Consider the following 26,722-nt stretch of genomic DNA (forward strand, 5'->3'; position numbering starts at 1 on the left):
TACTCTGGGTGTTCCAGTTTCCTCCCACAGTCCAAAAACACACGTTGGTAGGTGGATTGGCGACTCAAAAGTATCCACAGGTGTGAGTGTGTGTGTGAGAGTGTGTCGCCCTGTGAAGGACTTGCACCCACTCCAGCGTGTGATCCTGCCTGGTGCCCAGTGATTCCGAGTAGGCTCCAGACCCACCGCAATCTGCTAATTTACTAACTCCATACCTGCAAATAAAAATGACCTTCACAATAATTTGCGCATACAAGATCCAGACCATTCTCTGAACAACATCTCGGTCACATTTTCACAATTTCTACAGCACCGAGTGAGAATAAGACACAGGTTACTGATGTATTTGGCAGGAATCGTTTTCCTGTCTGTTCACCTCTGCTTTGCTGGTGGTACTCAAATTAAACAGTTAAAATATCACATACAGTAATCCTGTATAAACTAATGCATTTTCATAAATAGTTGGGAATTTAAGAGAAAGTTAAAAAGGGTAATTTTTACCATTAAGGACTAATTTAATTTTCTTAGTGGTGACTGTTGTCCCTATCTTTTTTTTTTTTAAGTATAATCTTCCTAATCTTTTCTATCCTTAGACTAGGCTTTTGTAGACTATAGCTATAACATTTAACTTGTATTGTGTTTTCAAATGTGTATTCTGGGCTGAAACATTCCTGCAAAATATACAGTGGATTACTGTAAGTTTAACCCACTGTAAAGTACTGTAAATGTACAGTGGCGAATTGTACTGTCATTTTACTGTCATTTTCTATCATATTACGTGAAGTTCTAGTGCCAGACTTCACTGCTGGGCCTTGTGGAGGTGTCATGGGCTTAAGTCAGCGAAACACAGTACCTATCTCATGACCCCTGTGAAGAGTTAGCGGTGCACAGGCTACGTTGGGTACACATGTGCAGGCTGGTAGCTGATCAGATCATAAATGGCCAAAGCAACCTAAGTGATTAGGTGTAAGATTTAAATGGCCAATGATAGACGATTAAAGGAATGTTATGGTTGCAGGTATAGGAAGAAAGTGGGGCAGGGCCCTATGTGAAGTTCTAATGAACTGGCATAATGCATTTTTAATCTTATACTGTATATAATTACAATTCTTGATGAATATTACAGTATTCCGTATGAACTTGAAGCCATGAAACAACCTTAAAGCAATATATTTGGTCATGTTTTCATACAACGGGTCAAATCTATGAGCATGCACATTGTCCAAGTAGTGGCATGGTGCACCATCAGTGGATGGAACCAAACAGCTACAGACTGAGTTTGCTCAGGAGTATGTTGTGTGAATGAAGGAGAACTGATCTTGTGTTCACTTTACTGATGAGAGAACATTTATCTCAGTTTTGAAAGTTGGAGAACATTGAACTTAAAGACTGAACTTAAAGTGTGAGAAGAAGTCATTTAGGTTTGGAGAAGAAAGTGTCATCATTTGTGGATTTGTTTCCTGAGAAAGAGCTGGACTTATTTTTCATGACTTTTGGATATTTTAAAGGGTTTATTTGTATGACTTAATTGTTGTCCCAGTGGATGTCACTTTATTCTGCTGGTCAGTGATGATAAGGCCTGTATACAACTTTTGACACATACAACATACATATATATTTTGTTGTTGTTGTTTCCGTTTTTGTTATCAGGACATTTTTTTTTCAAAGCTGCTGCTATAGATTACACAACTACATATTAGATTAGATCTTTACAGGATGAATGATGTTATTTGCTGTTTCACTGCCTCCAAAACTTCAAGAAAAGGATTGACACAGCAACTTACCCTCACAAGTTCCACACCATTCTCTGAACAGCATCTCAGTCTCATCTCCACATTTCTACAGCCCCGAGTGAGAATGAAACACAGCTTACTGATGTGTTTGGCAGGAGTCATTTTCCTGTCTGTTCACCTCTGCTTTGCTGCAGTAATTCCGTTAAAGCAGGTATGATTATTATTCCTTTAGAAAAAAGTATTTTTCTCTGGTGCTCTTATAAATATTTGAGATTTTAAATAGAGTAAATAATGATGTGATGTTTGTGGTGAGTGCTGCTCTTTACAAAGTTGTTTCTTTCTCTTTGTTATGAAGAGGGATCCTCGCGCTTTAAATGATTGGGTAAGATTCTCTGTATTGTTCTTTTTACTAAAAATTCAGTACCGAACAAAATGTGAACAACTTAGGTCTTCCTGAACTTCCATGTCTCTGTCCATCCCAATGTTCAATTATTCTAACATGAACAGGAAGGAAGTAGGTGAATTTTTTGTATATAAAATACTCTGTGGTACAGTATAATTAAAAACAAAAATTAAATATGAAATTAATAGTCAAATTTTGGGACACTATTGATAATTATTCGACGAAACCTGTTTATCCAGCTGTACTATATTTAAAACATTCTTAGCTGCTCCGAGTTGAATACATTCCTTCAACAGCAGGTTTTTCAGGTGAAGGTTGAAGGGACATATTTTCCAGCCACTGTAAATGAAGATGGGTTGTTCCAAGAGCATAATTTACAATGACGCAAATTCATTCACGTCAAACAGTGTCTTGACATTTGGGAGATTTCTGACTGGAAACCCACTCCACAGTAACAATGCCAATCATCAGCGGATGGAACCAAACAGCTACAGACTGAGTTTGCTCAGGAGTATGTTGTGTGAATGAAGGAGAACTGATCTTGTGTTCACTTTATTGACGAGAGAACATTTATCTCAGTTTTGAAAGTTGGAGAACATTATGTTTAGTGTCTAACTGTGGAAAGACTGAACTTAAAGTGTGAGAATAAGTCATTTAGGTTTGGAGAAGAAAGTGTCATCATTAGTGGATTTGTTTCCTGAGAAAGAGCTGGACTTACTGCCTTTACCTATGATTCTATACCTGTGAATGTCTCCCAATCTACCAGAAATTTTTACGCAAGACAACGTCCCTCATCATACTGCAAGATTCAAATGGCACTTCCACTATTAACTTTGAAATAATTTAATTGCCTGACCCTAAGTCCTGATCTGCCCCAGTAGATACACTCTACAGTAGGAACCCACTACAGTTACCGCACTGTGAAAAGGACCAGAAAAAGCGTGCACAAAATCAAGATATGAGATATGGGTGATGTCCTGTGGGCACAGTTGTGGTGAAGACATTCTTAGCAATAAACTCTAAAGTTCATAATTATTTTTAAAACTATATCCACATTTCTAATATTGATCCCAGCTGTTTTCAAATTTATATTATTAATACTGTTTTTAAATTTATAACATTTGAAATAATGAAATATGCCTGAAATAAACCGCTTATATTAATGTTATGAGAAATATTAACTGGGACGTGCAGTGACTTAGAGATTTTCCTTATTGTACTTAAAATAGCATTTGTGATTAATTTATATATATATATATGGATCACTGTTTAATAGTGTATGGATCATTTTATAAATAGTTTATAATTAGCTTGTTGGAGAAATACATTATATGCTTATAAATATATCTAAGTTTATATTTTTACAATATGTAACAAGCATATTTTTTACCTGTTAAAGCTTGAAGGTTTTGACTGTTTGCTGTTTGTCTCTGTTTCTTAAGTTTATAGAGCAAGTGGCTTCAGGAGAGGTAAGTATCATTGTGCATCTTTATCATTCTCTGATTTCTTTGTACAATGAAGTAGAGGAATTCAGGAAATATAACAACAATTAAAGGAAAATTAGCAAAACAAACCTCACTTAAATGAACTAAGGCAGAAACAGAGTTGTTTTTCCTACAGTGGAGGAAAGGACAGAAAAACTTTTGATTGTTTCAGATTAAAAGAGGGACATGAGTCTGATTTTCTTATTTTTCTCAGAGATGATATGTTTAAGTGCTGCTACGAAATGGCTATAATTTTCCTACAGCTAACTCAGGAATATTTCCTGAAAATGTATCATTTTTACTTGGACCAATGGGTGGTTTCTGACTTATGAACAGTTCTTTGTATGTCAGGTGAAACAGAAGACTGTAATTTAGACTGTAATTAATTGATCTGATATGAATGGGTGTAAAACCAAGTGCTGCTCTTTAACTTCATAATCCTAGTTTAACTGGAATCTATTGTGCTTTATTAAATGTGTTACTGGGGTCTGTCATATTTTTTATACATTGAAAGTTGTCTTAGTCCAATATTTTTCCAAGTTCAAATCAACTGTACTGATAACATAAGGTCTTTGTGATCTCTGTAGAATTTAGGGAGAGGCTGTGACTATGTTTTGTTTGGTTAGGGTTAGTCTGTCATTTACATCACATCTCCATTCTTTAAAACTGAGAACTCAGGCGTTCAGCAGAAAAACTGTGATGTATTTATTTATTTTCTGTTTCAACCAACAGTTGCCTATTCCTCCAGAAGCACAATATAATGTAATGTATGGATCTGGATCAGGATCTGAAGTGGCATTTTGGGCTGATGAAATGTCTGGAGATTACCAGTGGCCTGCATGAAGGGAAATGGTATAAAACTGAAAACAAACATGCATGAAGTTATTAAAAAAGACAATTTTTCAAATTTATTAATATACACAACTGTTTCTAACATTTGTGGTCAGTTGCTCATTCAGCACTATTTACAGCACTGAAATCAACTGTATTAAAAAGACATTTGTCCGCATTTGTAGTATCTGCTTTTTGTAAGACATTACATTAGATGTTTAAATATTGTTTGAATGTTAGTGAGGCTAGGTAAAAATCAGTATGAACCGGTAGGATTTCTAATATCTGGGTTTGTTTCTTATAGGAACAAGGAAAGATGCAGTTCCAAAACGAATGAAGAGTGATAAAGCGGCATCGCCTTCAAAAGTGAATGAAAAAGTTTAACAATAAAATGTGTAAATGTTATAAAATTTACATATTGAAATAAAAAAATGATTAGCACATGCAAACTCTTGATCTGAAGTTAAAATACACTTTCAGTAATTGAATGTTAATTTTAAAGTAGGCAGAGGCAGCTGGAATTTTCACCTGAATGGTGGGATGGAACAGAAATTCTTGTCATTAGGACAATCAATTATACAACAATAACCAAAGCCTCTTATTTAATAACACTTTCTTACATAACTGGGTAAATGTTAGAACAGCAATATTTCACTTTAAGGATCTCTGCACGTAACTTAAGGAAAATCTTTATGATTGTAATATGGGGTCTTCTAATCTTCTAAATATCTTCTAAAAATCTTCTAAAATAATTTTCTGACCCCTTCACCAAGTCATGAATATGTTGATTTTGAATTAACTTCACTGATGATGAAAAATGTTGAATCTTTATTACACTAAAGACCGTACTGAAGCACAAGAAGCTGTAGATCCATCAGAGTCTGAACCTAGAAGATTTCCAAAACAACACAACATATACACACGCATCTCAATAAATTAGAATATCAAAAAGTTAATTTAATCCAGTAATTCAATTCAAAAAGTGAAACTCAAATATAGATTTATTACAAACAGAGTGATATATTACAAGCATGTATTTCTTTTAATGTTGATCATTGTGGTTTACAGCCAATGAAAAACCCAATGTCATGTTGGCCTAACTTAAAAGTGTACAGTATATGAACTCAAAAACTGGTCGGGGCTCCTTTTGCAAGAATTACTGCACATTGATGCTTGACGTGGAGGTGATCAGCCTGTGGCGGTTTATTGTATATTTATATATATATATATATATATATGAACAAGTAATTTACCAAAGAGAATAAATTAATAAACATCCATTTCAACAAATTGTTTACTGAAGAAAATGTGCAAAAAAACTGGGACCTTAAAGGAATATTTTTTTCTACTTATTTATTTATTTATTTATTTATTTATTTATTTATTTATTTATTTATTCAACGGTTGATTCACAAATGGCTCCCTATTCGCCCTATAAATTGCACTAGGTTTAAGCAAGTTTCCTCATTAAAAAAAAACTGTTATAATAATAATAAGGAAAGATACCTAAGATTATAGATAAGGTCTGTGCCTTTGTCAGAATGATCATATCACAGCCTTTTTTAAATGTTCAGAATGACAACTTTAGCAATTCTAGTGTTAAACCTGATATAGTACACTATGTAGGGAAGCGGGTGCCGTTTGGAACGCTGCCACTCGCCAGTGAAGGGGGTGTTTGTGATGCAACAGCGCTACGAGCTGGTGATGCGGGGTAATTCGAGGAAGTGAAGCGGGGTTGGTGCTGTGTGTTTTGGCGCTTCAGCTCCACGCCGGTTTGAGTTCGGGACAGAAACAGAAACAGAAATGTCTTCCTCCAGCAGTGGAGAAATTCAGGGCTCTCTCCTCAAACTCCACGGATTTCTGTCTGACACAGAAACTAGAAATGCAGCTCTAATATGCCACGATATTATCGGAAACCTTGGGCAGGACTGTATGGTCACTAAGAATGAGAATGAACTGAGTAAGTTAAGAAAATCCAACTCCCCTAATTCAGAGTCACACAAATACACAGCGCTTATGAATGTTTATAGACTGCTGTAGACTCTATAGTACCTGAATATCTCGTGGCTCTTGGCTATTGTTTGCAAACTAGTCGAATTTATTATTTATTTGATAACCTCGTGTGTTTATGTGTTTAAGTTTATTTTGGCTTTTGTTTATGCACCGCTGATATAACACTACACACAAAACACAGCGTTAATATGATGCAAAATATGCAGACTAGCATCCACCAGAAAGTGCAAAACAGCAAAATGCAGATACAAGGTGCAAACAAGATGTGCATAACTAGCTCTAAATGTACAGTACCCATCACAAGTTTGGACACATCTCCTCATGAGTCATTGGTGGGATAGGGCTCTTCACTGTACAGAACTGTGTACCAGCCCCTACCTTTGCACAACCCAAGCTATGGTCTCAAACACACAGAAGGGGAGCAGTTCTACACATTAACTGGTATTGTACAATCACAGTGTGTGGGAAATGGGCCGGAACAAAGGAAAACCTCCTTGAGAGGGTGTATCCAAACATTTGATGTGTACTGTATATCTACAGTAATCTGAAACAGCAGAACAGTAAGAAGTAATGAGGCGGTTATGTCCATTATTGAAGAAACATACAATATTAGCTATGTACCAACTATATACATAGGATATAAATTTGAGTAAAATAATTTGATGTAGATATTATAAATGAATACAAGAAAAATCTGATTTGTTCATTTGGCTGAACTGTATTTAACTGACAAAAATACAAAAATGATAATAGACAAAATTGTACAGTAATTTTACTGACAAACATGACAGCATTTTGCAAATATGTACAAACCTAGAATTTGATGCCTCCAGCTCACTTCAGTTGAAGCTGCTAGAAATGTTGAAAGAAAGAGAGGGGGAGAAAATTGATAGGAAACTCATGTTACATCATTGTGAATCATTTCACAAATTCAAGTGAATATTTACCTAGTATCCACCAAATTCTCAGGCTTTGTGGCGAAGATGGGTCATTGCTCAGAACTTTGAGACAGATTTTTGAGAGAGTTGTCTATTTTTTCAAACAAATTCTCTCATTACCTTTCGCGACTTAACGTAGCCAAGGACCACCTGCTACTGCAGGTAAAGAAAACCTAAAGGACCCTTCATAAGTTTTCTATTTTGGCATGATGTGTAGAAGGAGGCAGAGAGCCAATCAGAACGCAGCTGGCAGAAACCTGACAGTGAGGCCACCTTAATGCATTGAAAGTGTCTGACTCTCTGTCAACTTTTGGCTGGGATTACTTCAAACTGAACATGTTTTAATGCAACACTGCAAAGTATTGTGGTCATTCTCCATCTGGTGTAAATTATTGTAAAATTATTGTCTGTTAAGGGCACGGCCAGAGACCACTGTTTATTGACCATGATCTCTGAACTCTCAGATGGCATTAATCATTTTCCTGTGATAAATGGGACATGCATTGGAAAAATGTTGTCACCCAAAATAGTTCATCACTGCATCATGAAACTCATTCACTCAAGGAGAAAGCCACAAAGCAATTCTATGCTAAAAGTCTGCAGAGTTCTCTGGGCCCCAGCTCCTTTTAAATGACCTGAAATATGGTGGAAACATGCTATGATCTGATGTGTTCATGTTTAACAATATGAAAGGGACTAGGCTCTCAGAAACCAGTAACTGTCATGGTATGGGAATGTATCAGAGCCCATGATATGGGTGAAGTATATATGTTTGAAGGTACCACTGATTGGGATTTTGTGTATTGGGATTTTAGAGAGACATATGCTGCCTTGAAGCTGATGTCTTTTCCTGTAAAGTCCATGATTATTTCAGCAAGACAGCAGCAGTATTCTTTCTGCACATAGTGCAACAGCATGGTTTTGTAGACAGAGTGCAAGGGCCCTGTCTTTTGTGGTGTATCATGAAGAGGAGAATCAGACAATAGTGAGCTGTGACTGTTAAGCAGTTGAGGGCAAAAATTCCACTTGTAAAATTGTAACAACTTGTATCCTCCGTTCCCTAATGATTGAACAGGATGATTAAAAGGAAAATCAAAGCAGTGGTAAACATGCCTCTACTCTAACTTTTGTTTTTTTTTTGAGTTGGATGATTCAAAGTAAAGATTTATTTTCAAAATGCAGTAATGTTAGTCAGTGAATTTGTAATTTCTTCCGTAATTTTAAGGAATTATGAGAAAAATATTATTATTATTAAATACTAAGACACACTAATACATCATAAATAAGAGACAATAAGTTATGACATTTATTGTTATTGTCACTTCCTGTATATTCAAGTGGTGGCACTGGGTTTACATGGTATAGGTAAATATTTGATTAATAAACAAAATTCCTGCACTGGGCATATGTTAATATTTATAAAGTTTTGTTCAGCAAGAGGAGAATATTTAGCTGGAATTCTGTGCTGAAATGTATTCATTTTTATTCATTTGTAAACTTCTATAAATGAGTACTATTCTCCTCTGTAATGCTACTCCAGGTAGATTGATTTTTGTTTTTGATAAATGTTTATGCATCGATGTCAGCTGACACTTACAAAATTTACACTTGCAAAATATTGGACATTGGCATGGGTTCACAGTTCCTATATCTGTGCATCTGTTTGATCAGTTTTTCAGACCTCCTTGTTGTTTGCTAAGGATGAAGGTCTGCTCAGCTTTCTCCGAAAATCTTTGTCCAATGAAGAGGTGAGATCTTTCCTGTGATCTTTTTCTGTGACCCAGAGCAAGTTACATCTCTTTCTGTTTTATAGAATTATATGCTTGTGTTTTATTCACCTTTGCCCTTGACTCACAGCTACGGGATGCCAGAGTGGACATTCTCAGTCTGCTGGGCACGTTCCTGCAGAAAATGGCTGATATTGTTAAAGGATGGGAGAGGAACTATGCTGTTGACCTGAAGGTTTGTTGTTTTAGACAATGATGGGTTTTTATATTAGCTGGATGCTCGCTTATCTTTTAGACATCATGGACTATTTATTGATTTATGTTAAAGTAACAGTCTGCCATTTTGTCTATGGTCATTTACTCACTTTTTAAACCTGCCCTTGTCCTGACCTGGATATGTCAGATATTATGTTCTAAACCTATTAAACATGGCCACTCCCATGTGGAGGACCTGCTCTGTGGAGCATTAATTTGTTCCTTCAGGGTCAACAAAGCAATTAGTCACATTTTTATAGAAAATATATACCAATTTTTAAAAATATTGCTTACTGATGTGTGCTGGTAAAATTACTTATTGCTCTTTTAAACACTTAATTCATTAATTCATTAAGTATCTGTAGGCGCTTGTCCAGTTCTGGGTTACGGTGGGTCCAGAGCCTACCTGGAATCATTGGGCGCAAGGTGGGAATATACCCTGGAGGGGGCACCAGTCCTTCACAGGGCAACACACACTCATTCACTCACATCTACGGACACTTTAGAGTCACCAGTCCACCTACCAACATGTGTTTTTGGACTGTGGGAGGTAACCGGAGCACCCGGAGGAAACCCACGCAGACACAGGGAGAACACACCACACTCCTCACAGACAGTCACCCGGAGAACACACCACACTCCTCACAGACAGTCACACGGAGCGGGGCTTGAACCCACAACCTCCAGGTCCATGGAGCTGTGTGACTGCGACACTACCTGCTGCTCTTCCGTTCCACCCCCTTTCATTATGTTGCACCTGCTGCTTTAAGCAGCATCGCAATATATTGTTCTTCTATTTTTTCTCATTCTTATTATTTCCTTTTCCTTTTCCGCTTAACTCATCCCGCAGTTTTCGAGCTATCGACTCCATTCCACCTGGAAATCATGCGTCTTATAGCGACGTTGTGGACTTGTATACAGCTTTCCGATACCTGCACTCGTTCGCCCGCTACAATCGTTTTTCGCTCTGTTTTGACCGAATGCTCTAACTCAGTCAATTTTCAAGCTACGGACAGGAGATTTCAGACGGTCGGACTCGGGCACACCGGGACCCGTCATGTCCGTTTTCGGACCTCTTGCACTCATCCTTCCATTTCTATCCCTCCTTCAAAATCCCTCCATTCATTTGAATGGGGGACAGCTAGAGTGTGTGATGTCACCGCACTCTAGCTTCTCTTCCTGAAAACCGTTTTTTCCCTTTTCAGCCGAACAATTCGCCATAACTTACCTAGAAACTTCATTTCAATTTTAAATGGTAGAGAAACTTGTCCTTTCTAGCACCTGTACATTTGAACATTTTTGAAAATACAGTTTTTGAGTTATGAATTTTACTTCGGCACTAGGGAGGGTTTCGGCTCCCATAGAGTTCAATGTATTTTCGGAGTGGCTCAGAGTGTGGTTTCTAAATTTTTCTCCTGTTTTTAACTCGTCATAACTCAATTCACACTCAATCTGCTGATTTTTTTTTATACCAGATCGATCCCCAGAGTTTCCTAGTCGCAACGGTATATACAGTTAAGTAATTTGGGAAAATCTTTCCAAGCTATAAGCATTTGATCGGAGGGTGGGTATGCTCCCATGGGAATGCATTGAAATGATTTTTTTTTCTTTTTCAATTTTCTGCCAAACATTTCGCCATAACTTCCTTATACTTTCACCTACAGACATTTAAATTTTAAATGGTAGAGTTAAATTTCCCCTTTCTCACACTGCTTTTGAGCTGTGAATTTTTGTTCGATACTTGGGAGAGTTTCACTCCCATAGAGCTCAATGCATTTTAAGAGCGGGTCGGAACGCAGAATTTCAAAATTTTGCTTGTTTTTTAACTCATCATTACACCATCAATTCTCGCTCATAGTGCAAAAATGTTTACACCATCTTGATTGCCAGACTTCCCTTTTCGCTACAGTATGTTTCATTCACTTTTGGACAGTTTTCGAGCTACGGGTGATTTTTTTGGAGGGTCCCCCCCAGGTCGAAATTCATTGAATCGTGAGTCTGTGAGCTCTGCGAGTGTGCGTGAGAGAAAGAGAGAGGGGGGGGGTGTGTGGGTGAAGGACACAGAAATACATAGGCAGTCTCTAACACTTTAAAGGTCATTTTTAAGGTGGACTTAAGGTGGTCTTAATTATCCAGGGTTTTTTAATGTGGTTTTTTTTTAGAATACCGCCTTCAAAATATATTAGCTGTCTTTTTAACATTTTAACCTTTATTTACAGTGGTCATTTTTAAAGGTTGACGTCTCAATACAATTGTGGGTTTCTTAAGGTGGAATTGTTTTTAAAGGTGGAATTCAAAATGTATCGTTTTCCATTCACGGCCTACGGAGCTCCATAGAGTCCAATGTAAACTGCCTGTGAGAGAGTGCTCTCTTAACATCCCACTACCAACAGCTTAGCAGTCAACTCTTTTACCATAGTGTTGCCTAGGGACCCACGCGTTTACAGTATCCACGGCCTCGCTTTAAGCGGGAAAGATGTGGATCAGGGGACGGGGGGTTTCAGCGGCGTAACATCTCGCGTTTCCTCCTGGAAATGCAGACCTCTAGTTAATATTTATTGTTTTTTGTGCACAGGATACTTGCCTTGTTGTTTATACGAAGGATAAATCTGCAAAATGTAGAGGACCTGCTTTGGAATTACTTATTAAGGTGAGTACTTTATATTCTGCTGGTGACATATGTTGAAGATCAAAGTGTATTATTGTGCATTTGTAATCCTTTAATCCTTTAATCCTTCTAATTCTTAAATTCTTTTACTCTCCATGCAAATTTTTTTACTTTGTTCTCCACTAGTTCTCTGCAAATGTTTTATTACATTCTTCTCTCCATTTATTAGTAAGCATGATCACCCAGTTTTAAATACATGTGTGTGTGTATTTTCAAAGGAGACATGTTTATACCCCTTTTCAACAAGGTAACCCAGTTTCCTGGTGTCACAATAAGTTGTCTGTGACATTCTTTGGTCAGAACCCCTCAAAGAATAAACAACACTGCACTGTCCTCCCCCTGTCTATACAGCCCTCTTCAGAATGACTGGTTTCAGCACCTGTTCATTTAAACGATGATGATAATGAGCCACTGTTTCAAAAATCTCCCCAGGTGCTCTATGTGACGAAGGACTCAAGCATCAGTCAGGACTTCAAAATAGGAGACATGTTTAATAAGTTCTATGGGGAGCTGGCTCAGAAAAACAAGCTACCTGACACAGGTAAATGAAATATACTCTGTACACACATTTTTACATTTTTCTATGTAGGGTTTTATGTACAACTCACTTAGAGAAAGAGTCCAATAGCTTTGTAGGCCCTGAATGAAGCAGTGTATGCTTCATTGAACAGGTCCACTTCATGAGGTCAACAGTGTTTAAAACAATTTTATTACAGAAACTCACGCAAGAAACGCATTCAATCCGATAGGTGTTAATATAATGACTGGAGGTAATGACATACAATCCAGACATTGTATATATATATATATATATATATATATATATATATATATATATATATGTGTATGTATGTATGTATGTGTGTGTGTATATATATATATATATATATATATATATATATATATATCCCTTAACCAGCTCCCATGTTTTTGTTTTTGTTTTTTTCCTTGTCAGTTCTGGGTAATATTTATGAACTCCTTGGAGTGTTGGGGGAAGTGCACCCCAGTGAGATGGTCAACAATTCTGACAAACTGTATAAGGCTTACTTAGGAGAACTGAAAGGACAGGTAGAGTATTTTTCAGAGCTTGTATTGGCACATTATGGCTTGTTGATATAACTCAGTAAGTTAAGGTTATTTTGGTTGCCCATCTTCCTAACCTCCTTCAGATGACATCAACAACAAAGGAACCCAAACTCCCTGTTGTAGCTGGTTGTCTCAGGGGGATCACAGCACTGATGGTGAACTTTACCAAGTCAATGGATGAAGGTATATATTTGGTTCTCTGTCTATGTTGCCTGTGTATAAGACGTAATACATGCTTAATCAAATCTGACATACACTGTCTATTCAAAAACAGACCCTGTTACCTCAAAAGAAATCTTTGACTATGCCCTTAAGGCCATCTGCCCACAGGTGAGTGCAGAATCACATAGCCTTCACCAAGATAACCATTCCTTAGGTCCAGTGCTGATGTGGGATGTGTCTCAATAGCCTCTCCAATTAATTTAATGATGCTTCACCACTCCAGGGAACACATTTGTACTCATACACATCCAAGTGCTAGGTTGCATTTTACTGCTTTAACACTTTGCATTTAGCATGGTGACCATAAGTTCATGTTGTTGTTTTTAATGAGGCTATACTGGTTCATTTTGTTTCTCTTCCAAAGTATTACACCACAGAAATAAATTTAATTAATTGCAAAAGTATCTGGAGATATCATTAGAGATTTGTGTTAAAGACTGTACCTATAACCACATATGGTTCTATTTACATTGACCCTTTTATTACCCTTTTCATGCTGGTCTCTACAGACTGAGATGAAGCGCTATGCAGTCACCTTCGGTAAGAAGCTGTTGGTGCCTTTTTTAAATAATGTCTTCAAAACGAGCTGAAAAGTCCGTTAACACTGTATTTTTACTTCCGGCAGCTGGACTTAAGCTCTTTGCGAAGCACGCTGCCCAGTTCAGCAGCTGCCTCATGGATCACTACAGGACGGTGTTTGACGTCATGTCCAAACTGTGTGGACACATAAACTCAGAGATGAAGAAGACCAGCTACTTCGCTCTAGAGGCTTTTCTTAAACAGGTGACTGTCTCTGTCTCTGTGTTCTGCCTCTGTAAGGTGGATGTTTTCTAAAATATTTTGTTTCACCTTGTTATCCATATCCTCACAGGTTGCCATCCTTGTGGCTGAAGATGTTGAGCAGCACCAAAGCAAACTGAAGTTCTTTATGCAGAAGTTTTGTTCTATAATCAGGACAATGGACTCCAGTAACAAAGAGCTCTCCATTGCCATCAGAGGATATGGATTTTTTGCTGCGGTGAGACTATTCTTTAGTCATGGTTGCTGAGTAATATTAGTTCATTGTTCTTCAAGTAGATCCTTTTTTTGGTAGAATTACTAATGATTTTGGTAGAATTTTTGACATACTTTGATTCTTATCTTAAGACAAGGATGTCTAATACAGGATGACTGATAATATCAGCCGTGTCAGCAGCCTGTATTTTTCATCTATTAAGTTGGCTACAAAATCTGAAATGAATTTCCCATCTGAGAATAATGTCTTCTAAATCACTGTATATTTCACAGTATAAATGAAAAATCAGAAAACTAATAAAAGGAATTTACAGAAACTAAAACCACAAAAAACAATTGACACTCCATTCTTAGTATATTCACTTTTACATTTTCCATTTAAGCCTTCACTCAACCCTTGTCCCCACAAAACAACCACCACAAAAATCTCTGTAGCCTAAATTATAGAAACAAATGTATTGTAGAAGGTGGAATTGTTGTATAGCCAAATCATTTGTTTTGTTCGTTATTTGGATCTAGCCCTGTAAGGTGGTGTGTCCCCAAGATGTTGATCTGATGTACACTGAGCTCCTTCAGCGCTGTAAGCAGATGTACCTGACTGAGTCGGATAGGGATGATGATAACGTCTACCAGCTGCCTAGCTTCCTCGACTCCATAGCTAGTGTTCTGATTCACCTGGACAGGGTAAGACTCTTCTGTGATTAGTTATCTCCTTTACACAGAATCCAGTGCAGTGTAGTGTAGTTTGGTATAAAACAGTCATATTGTCTGTTAAAAAAAATATTTCCATATTCTATGAAGTTAATGTAATAAAATAATCTGTTGTCATGGATCCATTGTTCATGAAATTTGCATGTAATCTAAAGGGCTGCTGTTTATTTTTTTGTCCCGTGATCAACTCTATGTTATATTATCCTTCCTCAGTGAAGTTGGTAATAATAATATAAGCACCTCTGTTTGTCTATCTCAGGTTCCTGAAGTCTACACATCTGTGCTTGAGCGCCTCCTGGTGGTTCAGATTGATACTTTCCCACAGTACAGTCAGAGGATGCAGTACTCCACATGCCGCTCCATCATCAAGGTGCTCATCGCCATGGCGGCCAAGGGCCCAGTCCTCTGGAGTTTCACCAGCTCTGTGGGTAAGACTCAGAAAATGTTTACGGTCACTGATGATTCTTTTAATGTCCTTAAGAGTTTATCACGGTAACTTTCTTTAGGAAACATCATTCAAACAATTTGCAGTTGTAGAAGATGTATTGAATTCATACACATTGTTTCAGCTCCAAGCATTTTATTTTGTTTGTTTGTATTATATCATAAACTCTCATATCTTTTCTCACAGTTCACCAAGGACTGATTCGTGTGTGCTCCAAACCAGTGGTTCAAGTCGAGGTGATTACGTTATTTTGGTGTCTGCTATAATCTGGCAGAATATTCTTCTTCACGTGTAATTTTGGATTGTAATCTGATGCCATATCTAAAGTTACACGCATCCCCTTATATATTTCACTGTAAAGGTCATGAAAATGTTGATGTGTTAAGTGTTAGATTGGGATTAATAAAGATATTACTGAATATAATATACAATGTTCTAGATATTTGTAGAAGTTGTTATTTTGTGATTAACAATGTACACTACATAAGGATTAAATAGTCATTTTAGATTTGGGAGTCTCCAGTTGTGTAATCTGACTTAATGTGGTACAGAGTTTTCTGAGATTATAGATTTTACATATCAATCTTATTCCAAATATTATGTTATCTCTAGTTCATATTTGTATTATTTGTGAAGGACGAAGGTACTGCTCAAGGCCGCGTAAACAACAGAGAGGATGCTGCAGAGCCTGCAGTGGTGCGCTCTGGGAAATGGAAGGTTCCATCATGCAAAGATTATCTGGATCTCTTTAAGGGACTTCTAGACTGTCAGAATCTGAAGGTGAGGCATTTCAGTTAAAGTTTAAGCTATTAGCTTTTTATTTAAATATTTAGATATTTATTTAGATTTGATGTATTTATTTAGATATTATTAGAAGTGTTAAGTTCACAAGCATGGCTGATCTATATAATTTGATGCTCCAGAGCAGCGTGAGTAACTTGAGCCTAAGATCTGCATGTATAAAGCCAATCTTGGGTTAGAGAGGTGTATATTATACCATATAGTCCCCTTCTTTGGAATATGAAGCAGTATAAATATATCCTTTATGATACATCTCAATTCAGTACCTTCAGGATGAGTTGGAGTGGTGTTTGTGATCAGGAACTAATCCAACATCAGTGTCTGACCTTGAAAATCAATGCAATCAGACTTTCACAGTATTTCTTTCAACCTTTAGTCTAACGCCTTCCTAATAGAGTGGTAGCTGTAACTGCAAAGGGGGACAATGTTTTTAAACACACCCTTAATTTCAGAAGAAATCTGGATGAGCAAAACTAGCAGGGTAGCAAGTTCTGCATTAAATTACAGGTTTTTTTCAGTGAACGAAGACTCCAACCAAAAACAAAATGTGCCAGATAATACCACATTGATTTGAATACACAGAAAACAGGAAGGCATCAGGCTCTATGATTTCAAGTTTAGGTTGATGTTAAATAATTATTTCTAAGCACTGCTGTATATATTGCTTTTTGTTTAGGACACTGGGTTTCTTGAGGGCTCTGTAGTAACCAAGAGCTACAGCCTGAAGGCCCTGAACAGACTTCTGTATGATGCACTGGTGCAGTCCATCATGAAGATTGTGGAGAAGCTTGATCTCTCTGTGCAGAAAGTAAACGCAGATGATGAGGTAGGGTTCAGTCAGGACCAAAGCCCTGCATTCAGTAAACCAGCCACACATGTACGTGACAAAGCAGCTGTGGAGTGTCTGTCTAAGATTAGATTCTAATTACATATCATCTTCTCTCTTTCCTAGGGACAAAGTGATCAGGTGTCTGGCCTTATTCCGTCTTCAGATCCTACCACAAATCTGATGCCTAACAAACCCAAAGATTTCACTGCCTTTATTAATCTGGTGGACTTTTGCAGGTAACACTCTGCTGATGTCTTTTGCCCTTAAAGATTGGAGCTGAAGTTTGGTTAATGCTACCTTTAGCAGTGTTGAATATCAGGATCAAAAGCATCATCAAGGATCAAACAAGTAATCATTTGTGCCACTGGAAAACACAACTAATTTTTGCTGGCATTAATTTGCCTTATAATTATATCTAATTAGTATGTTAATATAATTGTCTGTATATATATTTATTATATGCAAAGTTGCCAGATTGCCTGACTATTTGTTACATCCTGTTTATCAAAATTAAGTCAACAAGTGATATAGTTAAAGCTCAAATTAACAAACATTAGTCACTTCTGCCCTCTAAAGTTGCTGTAGCAATATCTGGAAATAATGGCACAAATAATGGCATTTGTGCAATAATGTGATAATAATAAAGTAAGGCTTAGTTGTTTAACATATGTATGTTTTCACAGTGAATTGCTTCCTGCAAAAAACCCTGAATACTTTGCTCAGTGGATGCACCCTCTGTGCCATGAGCTCATTCTTCAGTCCATACGCTTCCCTCTGGTCAGCGGTTTCTATAAGCTGCTCTCTCTCTCCATGACCATTGCCAAGAAGATCAAATACTTTCAGGTAAATCATGAAGTTGTTTTGATAACCATCCTTACACGTATACAGATGTTGATAAATATACATTGTTATGTTAGAGTTTGATCTAGTTGATCGTTTGATGATTGATCAGTCAGTGCAGACTAGTTAATGCAAGCCATTGATATTATATTTGATCCCTTTGATTCTTTGCAGGGTGAGGGCCCCAAGAGCATCAGTGAAGGCTCACCGTCTGGACGTGCTTGTTTTGCACTCGTTTCAAAGTTTGGGAAGGAGGTACCATTGTGGGATTGTTTTGTAACATTTTTTTTTGTGGCCTGAATGTTGAATCTGCTGCTACTAAGTATAAGTGTAATGAAAGATATTCCTCCGCAGGTGTGTGTCCGTATTAAACAGTATAAAGATGAGCTTCTGGCTGCGTGTCTGACATTTGTGCTGTCCCTTCATCCGGACATGGTGGCTCTAGACATCAAAGCTTACATCCCAGCGCTACAGGTGAGGGCAGATGAACTCTTACATCTTCAAACAGAAAAGGAGAGGGGGCTCTGTCTCTCTCTGGCAGCAGGAAGGGATCGCCTGTTCCATTTGCCAGTCAGTGTCTTGCCACTAACCTGCTAAGTGCCCCTAACTAGCAGACAAATACTTGACAGGTTTATTTGGGTATTTAAAAAAAACAGCATAACACATGCTGGAAAAAAATGAGCAGTTTGAATCAGATCAGAACCATGTACAGGGTGGGTCATTTATATGGATACAACTTAATAAAATGGGAATGGTTGGTGATATTAATTTCCTGTTTGTGGCACATTAGTATATGGGAGGGGGGAACCTTTCAAGATGGGTGGTGACCATGGTGGCCATTTTGGATCCAACTTTTGTTTTTTCAATGGGAAGAGGGTCATGTGACACATCAAACTTATTGGGAATTTCACAAGAAAAACAATGGTGTGCTTGGTTTTAACGTAACTTTTTTTTCTGACCACTTATAAAATGTGTTCAAAGTGCTGCCCATTGTGTTGGATTGTCAATGCAACCCTCTTCTCCCACTCTTCACACACTGATAGCAACACTGCAGGAGAAATGCTAGCACAGGCTTCCAGTATCCATAGTTTCAGGTGCTGCTCGTCTTGATGGTATGGTGTGGTATATGGGGTACAAAGATAGTGGGGCCATTCTTCATCAACGGAAACCTCAAGGCCACTGGATATGTGAAATTGCTACATGACGATGTGTTTCCCTCTTTATGCGCTGAAGCTGGCACGTTCCCTGAGTTTTTCCAGCACCATGGTGCACCACCACATTATGGGTGTCAGGTCCAAGCATTCCTAGATGAACAGTTTCCTGGAAAGTGGATTGGTCGTGGTGGGCCAGTTGAATGGCCCCCAAGGTCTCCCAATCTGACCTCCTTAGACTTTTATCTTTGTGGTCATCTGAAGGCAATTGTCTATGCTGTGAAGATACGAGATGTGCATGTTACATTAAAACCAAGCACACCATTGTTTTTCTTGTGAAATTCCCAATAAGTTTGATGTGTCACATGACCCTCTTCCCAATGAAAAAACAAAAGTTGGATCCAAATTGGCCGCCATGGTCACCACCATCTTGAAAAGTTTCCCCCCTTCCATATACTAATGTGCCACAAACAGGAAGTTAATATCACCAACCATTCCCATTTTATTAAGTTGTATCCATATAAATGGCCCACCCTGTACAAATGTGGTTTGAATCCAACTGGAGGGGGGAGGACTCACTCTGATCTAATATGCCATGTTATGATAGTTGAGTCTAAATAAGGGCTGAAACATACTTCACGTAAAGGAGCAAATGCAGACACTTTGAACCACAGGTAGGGCTTCACACATGGTTGCGTTCAAAAATGTGTCATGATGCATTTCATAACACAATGCAAGCACAAGCTGCATTGCTGCAAGGGGCACTACAGTGAGAGTCAAGTAGTCTAGCCAGCTGTCATGGCGGACCAGCTCTCAGAATGAGTTCCTCATACAAATATATATTCCATCAAGAGTGATTCAAAGGCTGCACACTCCTCTGTTGTAGATGTTTAACCCTATTCTGTTTACAGACCCTATAATCTCCTCAGTTGCTCCTCTGAGCACTATAAGTTTTAACCGCAACAGTAATGTAAGGGTGCACATAGAGTTTGCACAGCAGGACCATGCATTTACAGAGCATTGGCCAGGTGTTGGGATTTGCATCCTTGCGTGAAGAATGTTCCGGTCCTAGGATAGAAACCTAATACCCTTGATATAAAGACAAGTAATGTTTCTGTTTGAACAGAGCTTTAGTATCATGATGCGGCATTGATTGTAAGTGTGTGTGTGTGTGTGTGTTTCAGGCTGCTTTGCGACTTGGTCTAAGCCATGCTCCTCTGGCCACTGCTGCGCTGGATGCTCTGGAGTCATGGTCCTCCTACATCCCCTTTTCCATCATACAGCCCCACTATGCAGACATACTGCCACACCTGGATGGCTACCTCAAAACTACTACTACCAGTGAGATTCTCTCAGAGTAGTATCAATGACTTAAAGAGTTTTTATATGATACCTTACTTATTTAACTTTTTTTAAAATATTACTTCCTCTCTTGCCAGATAAGGATGAAAGCAGTATGAATGTTACAGTTGTGTCAACGGGCACTCAGAAAGGGTACGGAAAAATAATGACGAGGCTTCTGAAGAAGTCTAGACACCTGCCTGTGGTAAGCTTTCCATTCAACATGTACACTGTATATTCACCTCAGGTTATAATGCACAGATAGTGACCTCTCTATAGCCGTATAGCGAAAAGTTTTGTTCCTAAGTAATTTACTTCATATTTTTTTAGCCTTGAGTGAATTTGCTAAAGAGAAAGCAACATCTGTGCTGTTAACTACAGTAAACGTGAATTCTGGCCTCATTTTGTCATGTTGATTTGGATCAGGGGGATGAGTCTCCTATTGCGGCAGTGCGACGGCGAGTAGTGCAGCTTTTGGGTCACCTGGGAGGACAACTCAACAGGAGCCTCGTTACAGGTAAATTGTAATGTAGTTGAATACGCTTTGTGTAGAGCTCCAGAATACACACTTGTCTAACTTTTGGGCTTAAAATCATGAGTTCATGATGACGATGATGATGATGCTTTGATATGGAAATTACCTGTGCAGTTGAATGCCTGTAGCAAGAGTCATTATTTTTCATGTAATCCTCATGTGTCCAAACGTCATTTATATTTGTTCTAGCGATTTCGGCCGAGGATATGATGAAGCGATTTGTGGCATGGGACAGTGAGAAAAGGCTGAGTTTTGCAGTGCCGTTTAAAGATATTAAGCCTGAAATCTACCTGGACCCTTTTCTGCCAAGAATCACAGAGCTTGCACTCTCCTCCAGCGACAGGCAAACTAAGGTATGACTACTGTAGACACATCAGATCTTCAGGGGTTTAAAGGTTTGTATTTTATAATACTGATCTTCCTTTTTGGCTTTTTTGTTTGCTCAGGTGGCAGCATGTGAGCTCCTCCACAGTGTGGTGGTGTATATGGTGGGCAAAGGAGTTCAGATGGCAGAGGGGGAGACCTCAACTCCTCCCATGTACAATCTGCACAAACGTGTCTTCCCTGTGCTACTACGTTTGGCCTGTGATGTTGACCAGGTCTGTTTTTGGTTATTATCCAATAATACATATGTGTACAATGTAATAACATATGTCTGGGCTATTTTCAGCCATATACCTATGCAGTATTTACACTAGCAGTAATCTACATGTAATCTCACAGTTAGAGTTAACAGCATAAAAGAATTTTAGCTGTGCAAGCCAAAGGTGTTTGAATTTTTGGCAAATTTGTCTTTAATGCAAAAAGTGTGCAAATTTATCCTTACGCTTTAGGAGCAATACAGATTTTACAGTGCAGTTAGCAGTTATTGATCACTTCTGTGATTAACTGAAATATTTGCTTTAGTAGGACGTTTTTGTGTGTGTGTGTGTGTGTGTGTGTATATATATATATATATATATATATATATATATATATATATATATATATATATATATATATATATATATATATATATATATATATATAGTTGTGTTCTAAAATAATAGCAGTGTGTTTAAAAATATTAGTTAAGCACAAAATCTTAAATCTTAATAGTAGTTTTTATTTCCATGAATTGGGAACATTGCATAATGTTTTCCAAATCAAAACATGAAGAGAAATGTATATAATTTTTAACTACTTTACAGAAAATACCAAAAAATGAACATTGGGCTGCATTTGTCTTTACTAACTCAAAATATGTACTTATTTTTTAGGATTTAGCATTCCTGTGAATCACTAACCTAATATTTAGTTGAATAACCACAGTTTTTTAGAACTGCTTCACATCTTTGTTGCATAGGGTCAACCAACTTCTGGCACCTGTCACCTAGTATTCCAGCCCAGGATGCTTTGACTACATCCCACAATTCATTTGCATTTCTTGGTTTTGCCTCAGAAACTGCATCTTTGATGTCACCCCACAGGTTTTAAGGTCCGCGGATTGGGCTGGCCACTCCATAACCTCAATTTTGTTGGACTGGAACCAAGATTTTGCTCGTTTACTAGTGTGTTTAGGGTCGTTGTCTTGTTAAGACACCCATTTCAAGGGCATTTCCTCTTCAGCGTAAGGCAACATGACCTGTTCAGGTATTCTGATATATGAAAACCGGTCCATGATGCCTGGTATGCGGTAAATAGGCCCAGCACCATAGTAAGAGAAACATGCCCATATCATGATGCTTGCACCACCATCTTCAGAGTGTACTGTGGCTTGAATTCAGAGTTTGGGGGTCGTCTGTCGAACTGTCTTCAGCCCTTGGACCCAAAAAGAACAACTTTACTTTCATCAGTCCACAATATGGACTTCACACAGGCGTCTTCTAACTGTCACAGTACTCACAAGTAACTTGAGACTGTCTTTGATCATCCTGGAGCTGATCATTGGCTGAGCTTTTGCCATTCTGGCTCTTCTTTGATCCATTCGAATGGTAGTCTCTCTGGTTTTCCTCTCGATTTTAAAGCATTAGAGATCATTTTGGCTGAACAGCCTATTATTGTCTGCACGTCTTTACAAGTTTTACCCTCTCCAATCAACATTTTAATCAAAGTTCGCTGTTCTTCTGAACAATGTCTCGATCGACCCATTTTTCTCAGGCTTTCAAGGAAAATGCATGTAGAGCATGTGCTGGCTTCACCCTTAAATAAGGGACACCTGATTCACACCTGTTTCCTGACAGAATGATTGACCTAACTAATTGATCTCCACGCTACTATTATTTTGAACACACCCCTTTCAATTAATTATGCAAATACACAGACTCAAGAGCATGCATATCATGAATGCTGAGTCTGTTGGTTTTCTAAGAATCTACTGCACCAACTGTTATTGTCATGTGTTATTGTTATTGTCAAACCAATGGTTTGTCATGTGGTAATATAATTTATACCAAAAACAGTGATTATCTGGTTAGTCGTATTGGACTGCTATTATTTTGAACGTGTGTGTGTGTGTATATATATATATATATATATGGAACTGTGTATGTTTTTCAAATTATAACATTGTGATATAATAAAGGTGCATGTGTATGGTTGCATGCTTATTTCAGGTAGCAAGGCAACTCTTTGAGCCTCTGGTGATGCAGCTGATCCACTGGTTCACCAACAACAAAAAGTTTGAGAGTCAGGACACAGTGGCAGTACTGGAAGCCATTCTGGTAAATATTGCTGATAAACAAAGGCAAAATAGAGCTACGAAAAATTGCATATGAATAATATGTTGTAATATTAATCAATTTAGGTTCTTCTTCTTCTTCCAAGAAACTCATCATTAGTAATGTTGGGACATTTTGTAAAATACAATGAAAATAATATTTTATTTGTTCATTTAAAGTTTAAATGTCATGATATTGCTGTTGACAGTAACGGTTAAATTTAAATGTTGCATTTTAAATGTAGGATGGAGTGGTGGACCCACTGGACAGTACTTTGAGGGACTTCAGCGGCAGGTGCATCCAGGAATTTGTAAAATGGTCGATCAAACAGACCACTCCAAAACAGCAGGAGAAAAGTCCAGCCAATATCAAGTCCTTATTTAAGCGAATCTACAGCCTCGCCCTTCATCCGAATGTGTTCAAAAGACTGGGAGCTGCACTGGCCTTTAACAGCATCTACAGACACTTCAGGTCTGTGTTGACTACAGGCTTCAGTCCAGATCAGTTACTGTACTCTTATTACTGCTCTTATCTTCAACCTTTGGCAGTGAGGACTTACAGTGGGAAATGAAAAGTTCTGATATCTGAACTCCCAACGTCATGAGTCTGACTGAGACGGCAGACTTTCATGTAAACATGGGCTTGTAAAATTTGAGGGTGTGGTCAGTATATTTCTGACAGTTTTCTTCCATTTCCTGCAGAGTGCCATAATACAACAAAGTGTAAAATTATGAAAAGGAAGCAAAAAACCAAAAAACCTACGTCAGTTCTGAATGTAGCATTCTGCATGATGTGGACAGTCACGTTCCCAGTGAAGCGCCCAGTTTTAGAGCAGTAACATTTACATTTTTCTGAGAAGTTTGTCTGACCTGTGTGTTCTTTCTCTCTCAGAGAAGAAAACTCTCTTGTGGAGCAGTTTGTATTTGAGGTGCTGGTAGTGTTTGTGGAGAGCTTGGCTTTAGCACACTCAGATGAGAAATCTTTAGGTAAGAGAACATATAGCAACTTTTTTGTTTGTGGACCTGCTCATGTGTGGTCTCTGTCAAGCACTTATGCGAAAACTTTATGATCTTGATCCTCAGGAACTGTCCAACAGTGCTGCAGCACCTTAGACCACCTTAAAAGGATAATTAAACACAAGGCAGACTCCCTTAATCAGAAAGCCAAGCGACGGACCCCGAGGTATGAGAGGTTTACATGAACAAATCTTTCGTTATTTTAAAGTAGTTATTGCTATCAATGTTTCGGTTATTTGTGGAGATTATTCTACACCCTGCTGATAGACATTAATGTTTAACTTAGCCATTGCCGGTTCCTGTTCTGCAGGGGATTCCCTCCAGAGCAGATGTTGTGCTTGAGCGATGTGGTCATGTGGCTACTGACCCAGTGTGGGCGTCCACAAACTGAATGCAGACACAAGTGCATGGAGCTTTTTCATGAGTTTGTCCCTCTTTTGTCAGGTAAATTAAACAAGTTCCAGGCTACGATGTTCTAAATCATCCCTTTTGTGTTGAAAATACTGTGTATTTATTCTTCAAATAGTGTTTATTTAACCAGCAACAATTATGTTTGGGGCAGCATTGAGAACAAATTTCTCAGGAAGAGTCTTAACTGAACATGATTCCTTCTCTTTGTGACCAGATAAACGTTCACCTGCACAGTGGTTAGAAGAACAGATTAAACATGAAGGTCAGAGATTTGTAATCTCACGTTTGGAGGGAGGAGGACTGCTGTCTCAGCCCACTCTTAGAGAAGTTGAAGCCCCATTCAGTGTCAGAGCCACTCTTCAGTGGATGGACCTCCTGCTGGCTGCTCTTGACTGTTACAACACATTCACTGGCCTGCGCCTCATCCAGCCACACAGAATTCTGGGTAAGACCTACCTACATGGGTAGGTAAAGAATGTTGTCTCAGTCGTAAGAAAGTGAAAGTAGTGGCTTTATAGAAGGAACACATTCCTTAATCTCTTAAAATCCCATGCATAGTACATCCTTAGATCATAATTCAGGAATTACAGAAACTAAAATGCAGTCTTGCTACGTCATTGTGTTACTTCAAAAGGGACATATTCCACTCCTTTTTTCACAAGTGAACACAGTTCTGAGGTGACATTAAATTCCTAACTCCCTCACTGCACATACTTTCCCTATCCCAAACTTTCAGACTCCAGCGAGAAGTCCAGCTTTCTGCCTGCTATCCATTTCTTCCTGACGGAGCTGGCTATACAGGACCTGAAGGCAGCACTAACTTGTTTCAAAGTGGATGACTCTGTTTCACCTCACTTCAGCCCCAGAGAGAGAGAGCTGTATAGTTACAGCAAGTGCACCATAATTGTACGCCTGCTGGAGTTCTCCACCATGGTGCTGCACAAATGCCCACAGGACCTCTGGAAGGTATGATAATCCTCTGCTTTTTCTAAAGGAGCAGTCAGTCATTTGTGTCCCCAAAAGTAGCACACAATGTTCATGAAATTGCAAAATTTTTCCATTATTTTGACCTTATTTATATTTGACATTATTTGGCGCAGCAGGTAGTGTAGCAGTCACACAGCCCCAAGGGACCTGGAGGTTGTGGGTTCGTGTCTCGCGCCGTGTGACTGTCTGTGAGGAGTGTGGTGTGTTCTCCCTGTGTCTGCGTGGGTTTCCTCCGGGTGACTGTCTGTGAGGAGTGTGGTGTGTTCTCCCTGTGTCTTCGTGGATTCCCTCCGGGTGACTGTCTGTGAGGAGTGTGGTGTGTTCTCCCCGTGTCTGCGTGGGTTTCCTCCGGGTGACTGTCTGTGTGAAGTGTGGTGTGTTCTCCCTGTGTCTGTGTGGGTTTCCTCCAGGTGACTGTCTGTGAGGAGTGTGGTGTGTTCTCCCCGTGCCTGCTTGGGTTTCCTCCGGGTGACTGTCTGTGAGGAGTGTGGTGTGTTCTCCCTGTGTCTGCGTGGGTTTCCTCCGGGTGACTGTCTGTGAGGAGCGTGGTGTGTTCTCCCCTTGTCTGCGTGGGTTTCCTCC

General features: G+C 38.6%; 1 protein-coding gene across 1 annotated transcript in view; it reads left to right on the top strand.

Annotated features, from left to right (window-relative positions):
* The first annotated feature begins 6,191 nt into the window (after positions 1-6,191).
* prkdc (protein kinase, DNA-activated, catalytic subunit) overlaps positions 6,192-26,722 on the top strand; it is a 54,985-nt gene continuing 34,454 nt past the window's right edge. The window contains exons 1-32 of the mRNA XM_066682032.1: positions 6,192-6,411; positions 9,074-9,150; positions 9,260-9,364; positions 11,960-12,034; positions 12,485-12,593; positions 13,008-13,120; positions 13,222-13,321; positions 13,413-13,468; positions 13,870-13,900; positions 13,986-14,143; positions 14,232-14,378; positions 14,894-15,058; positions 15,345-15,513; positions 15,717-15,766; positions 16,167-16,310; positions 17,008-17,157; positions 17,284-17,396; positions 17,844-18,003; positions 18,175-18,255; positions 18,355-18,474; positions 20,336-20,492; positions 20,591-20,697; positions 20,919-21,009; positions 21,217-21,380; positions 21,474-21,626; positions 23,622-23,729; positions 23,971-24,197; positions 24,618-24,712; positions 24,809-24,908; positions 25,053-25,186; positions 25,368-25,598; positions 25,890-26,119. Of these exons, the coding sequence (XP_066538129.1) occupies positions 6,255-6,411; positions 9,074-9,150; positions 9,260-9,364; positions 11,960-12,034; positions 12,485-12,593; positions 13,008-13,120; positions 13,222-13,321; positions 13,413-13,468; positions 13,870-13,900; positions 13,986-14,143; positions 14,232-14,378; positions 14,894-15,058; positions 15,345-15,513; positions 15,717-15,766; positions 16,167-16,310; positions 17,008-17,157; positions 17,284-17,396; positions 17,844-18,003; positions 18,175-18,255; positions 18,355-18,474; positions 20,336-20,492; positions 20,591-20,697; positions 20,919-21,009; positions 21,217-21,380; positions 21,474-21,626; positions 23,622-23,729; positions 23,971-24,197; positions 24,618-24,712; positions 24,809-24,908; positions 25,053-25,186; positions 25,368-25,598; positions 25,890-26,119 (4,077 nt within the window). The 5' untranslated portion in view covers positions 6,192-6,254. The remainder of the gene's footprint in view (positions 6,412-9,073; positions 9,151-9,259; positions 9,365-11,959; positions 12,035-12,484; positions 12,594-13,007; positions 13,121-13,221; positions 13,322-13,412; positions 13,469-13,869; positions 13,901-13,985; positions 14,144-14,231; positions 14,379-14,893; positions 15,059-15,344; positions 15,514-15,716; positions 15,767-16,166; positions 16,311-17,007; positions 17,158-17,283; positions 17,397-17,843; positions 18,004-18,174; positions 18,256-18,354; positions 18,475-20,335; positions 20,493-20,590; positions 20,698-20,918; positions 21,010-21,216; positions 21,381-21,473; positions 21,627-23,621; positions 23,730-23,970; positions 24,198-24,617; positions 24,713-24,808; positions 24,909-25,052; positions 25,187-25,367; positions 25,599-25,889; positions 26,120-26,722) is intronic.

The sequence above is a fragment of the Hoplias malabaricus genome, chromosome 9, assembly GCF_029633855.1.
Source record: "Hoplias malabaricus isolate fHopMal1 chromosome 9, fHopMal1.hap1, whole genome shotgun sequence".
Classification (NCBI taxonomy): Eukaryota; Metazoa; Chordata; class Actinopteri; order Characiformes; family Erythrinidae; genus Hoplias; species Hoplias malabaricus.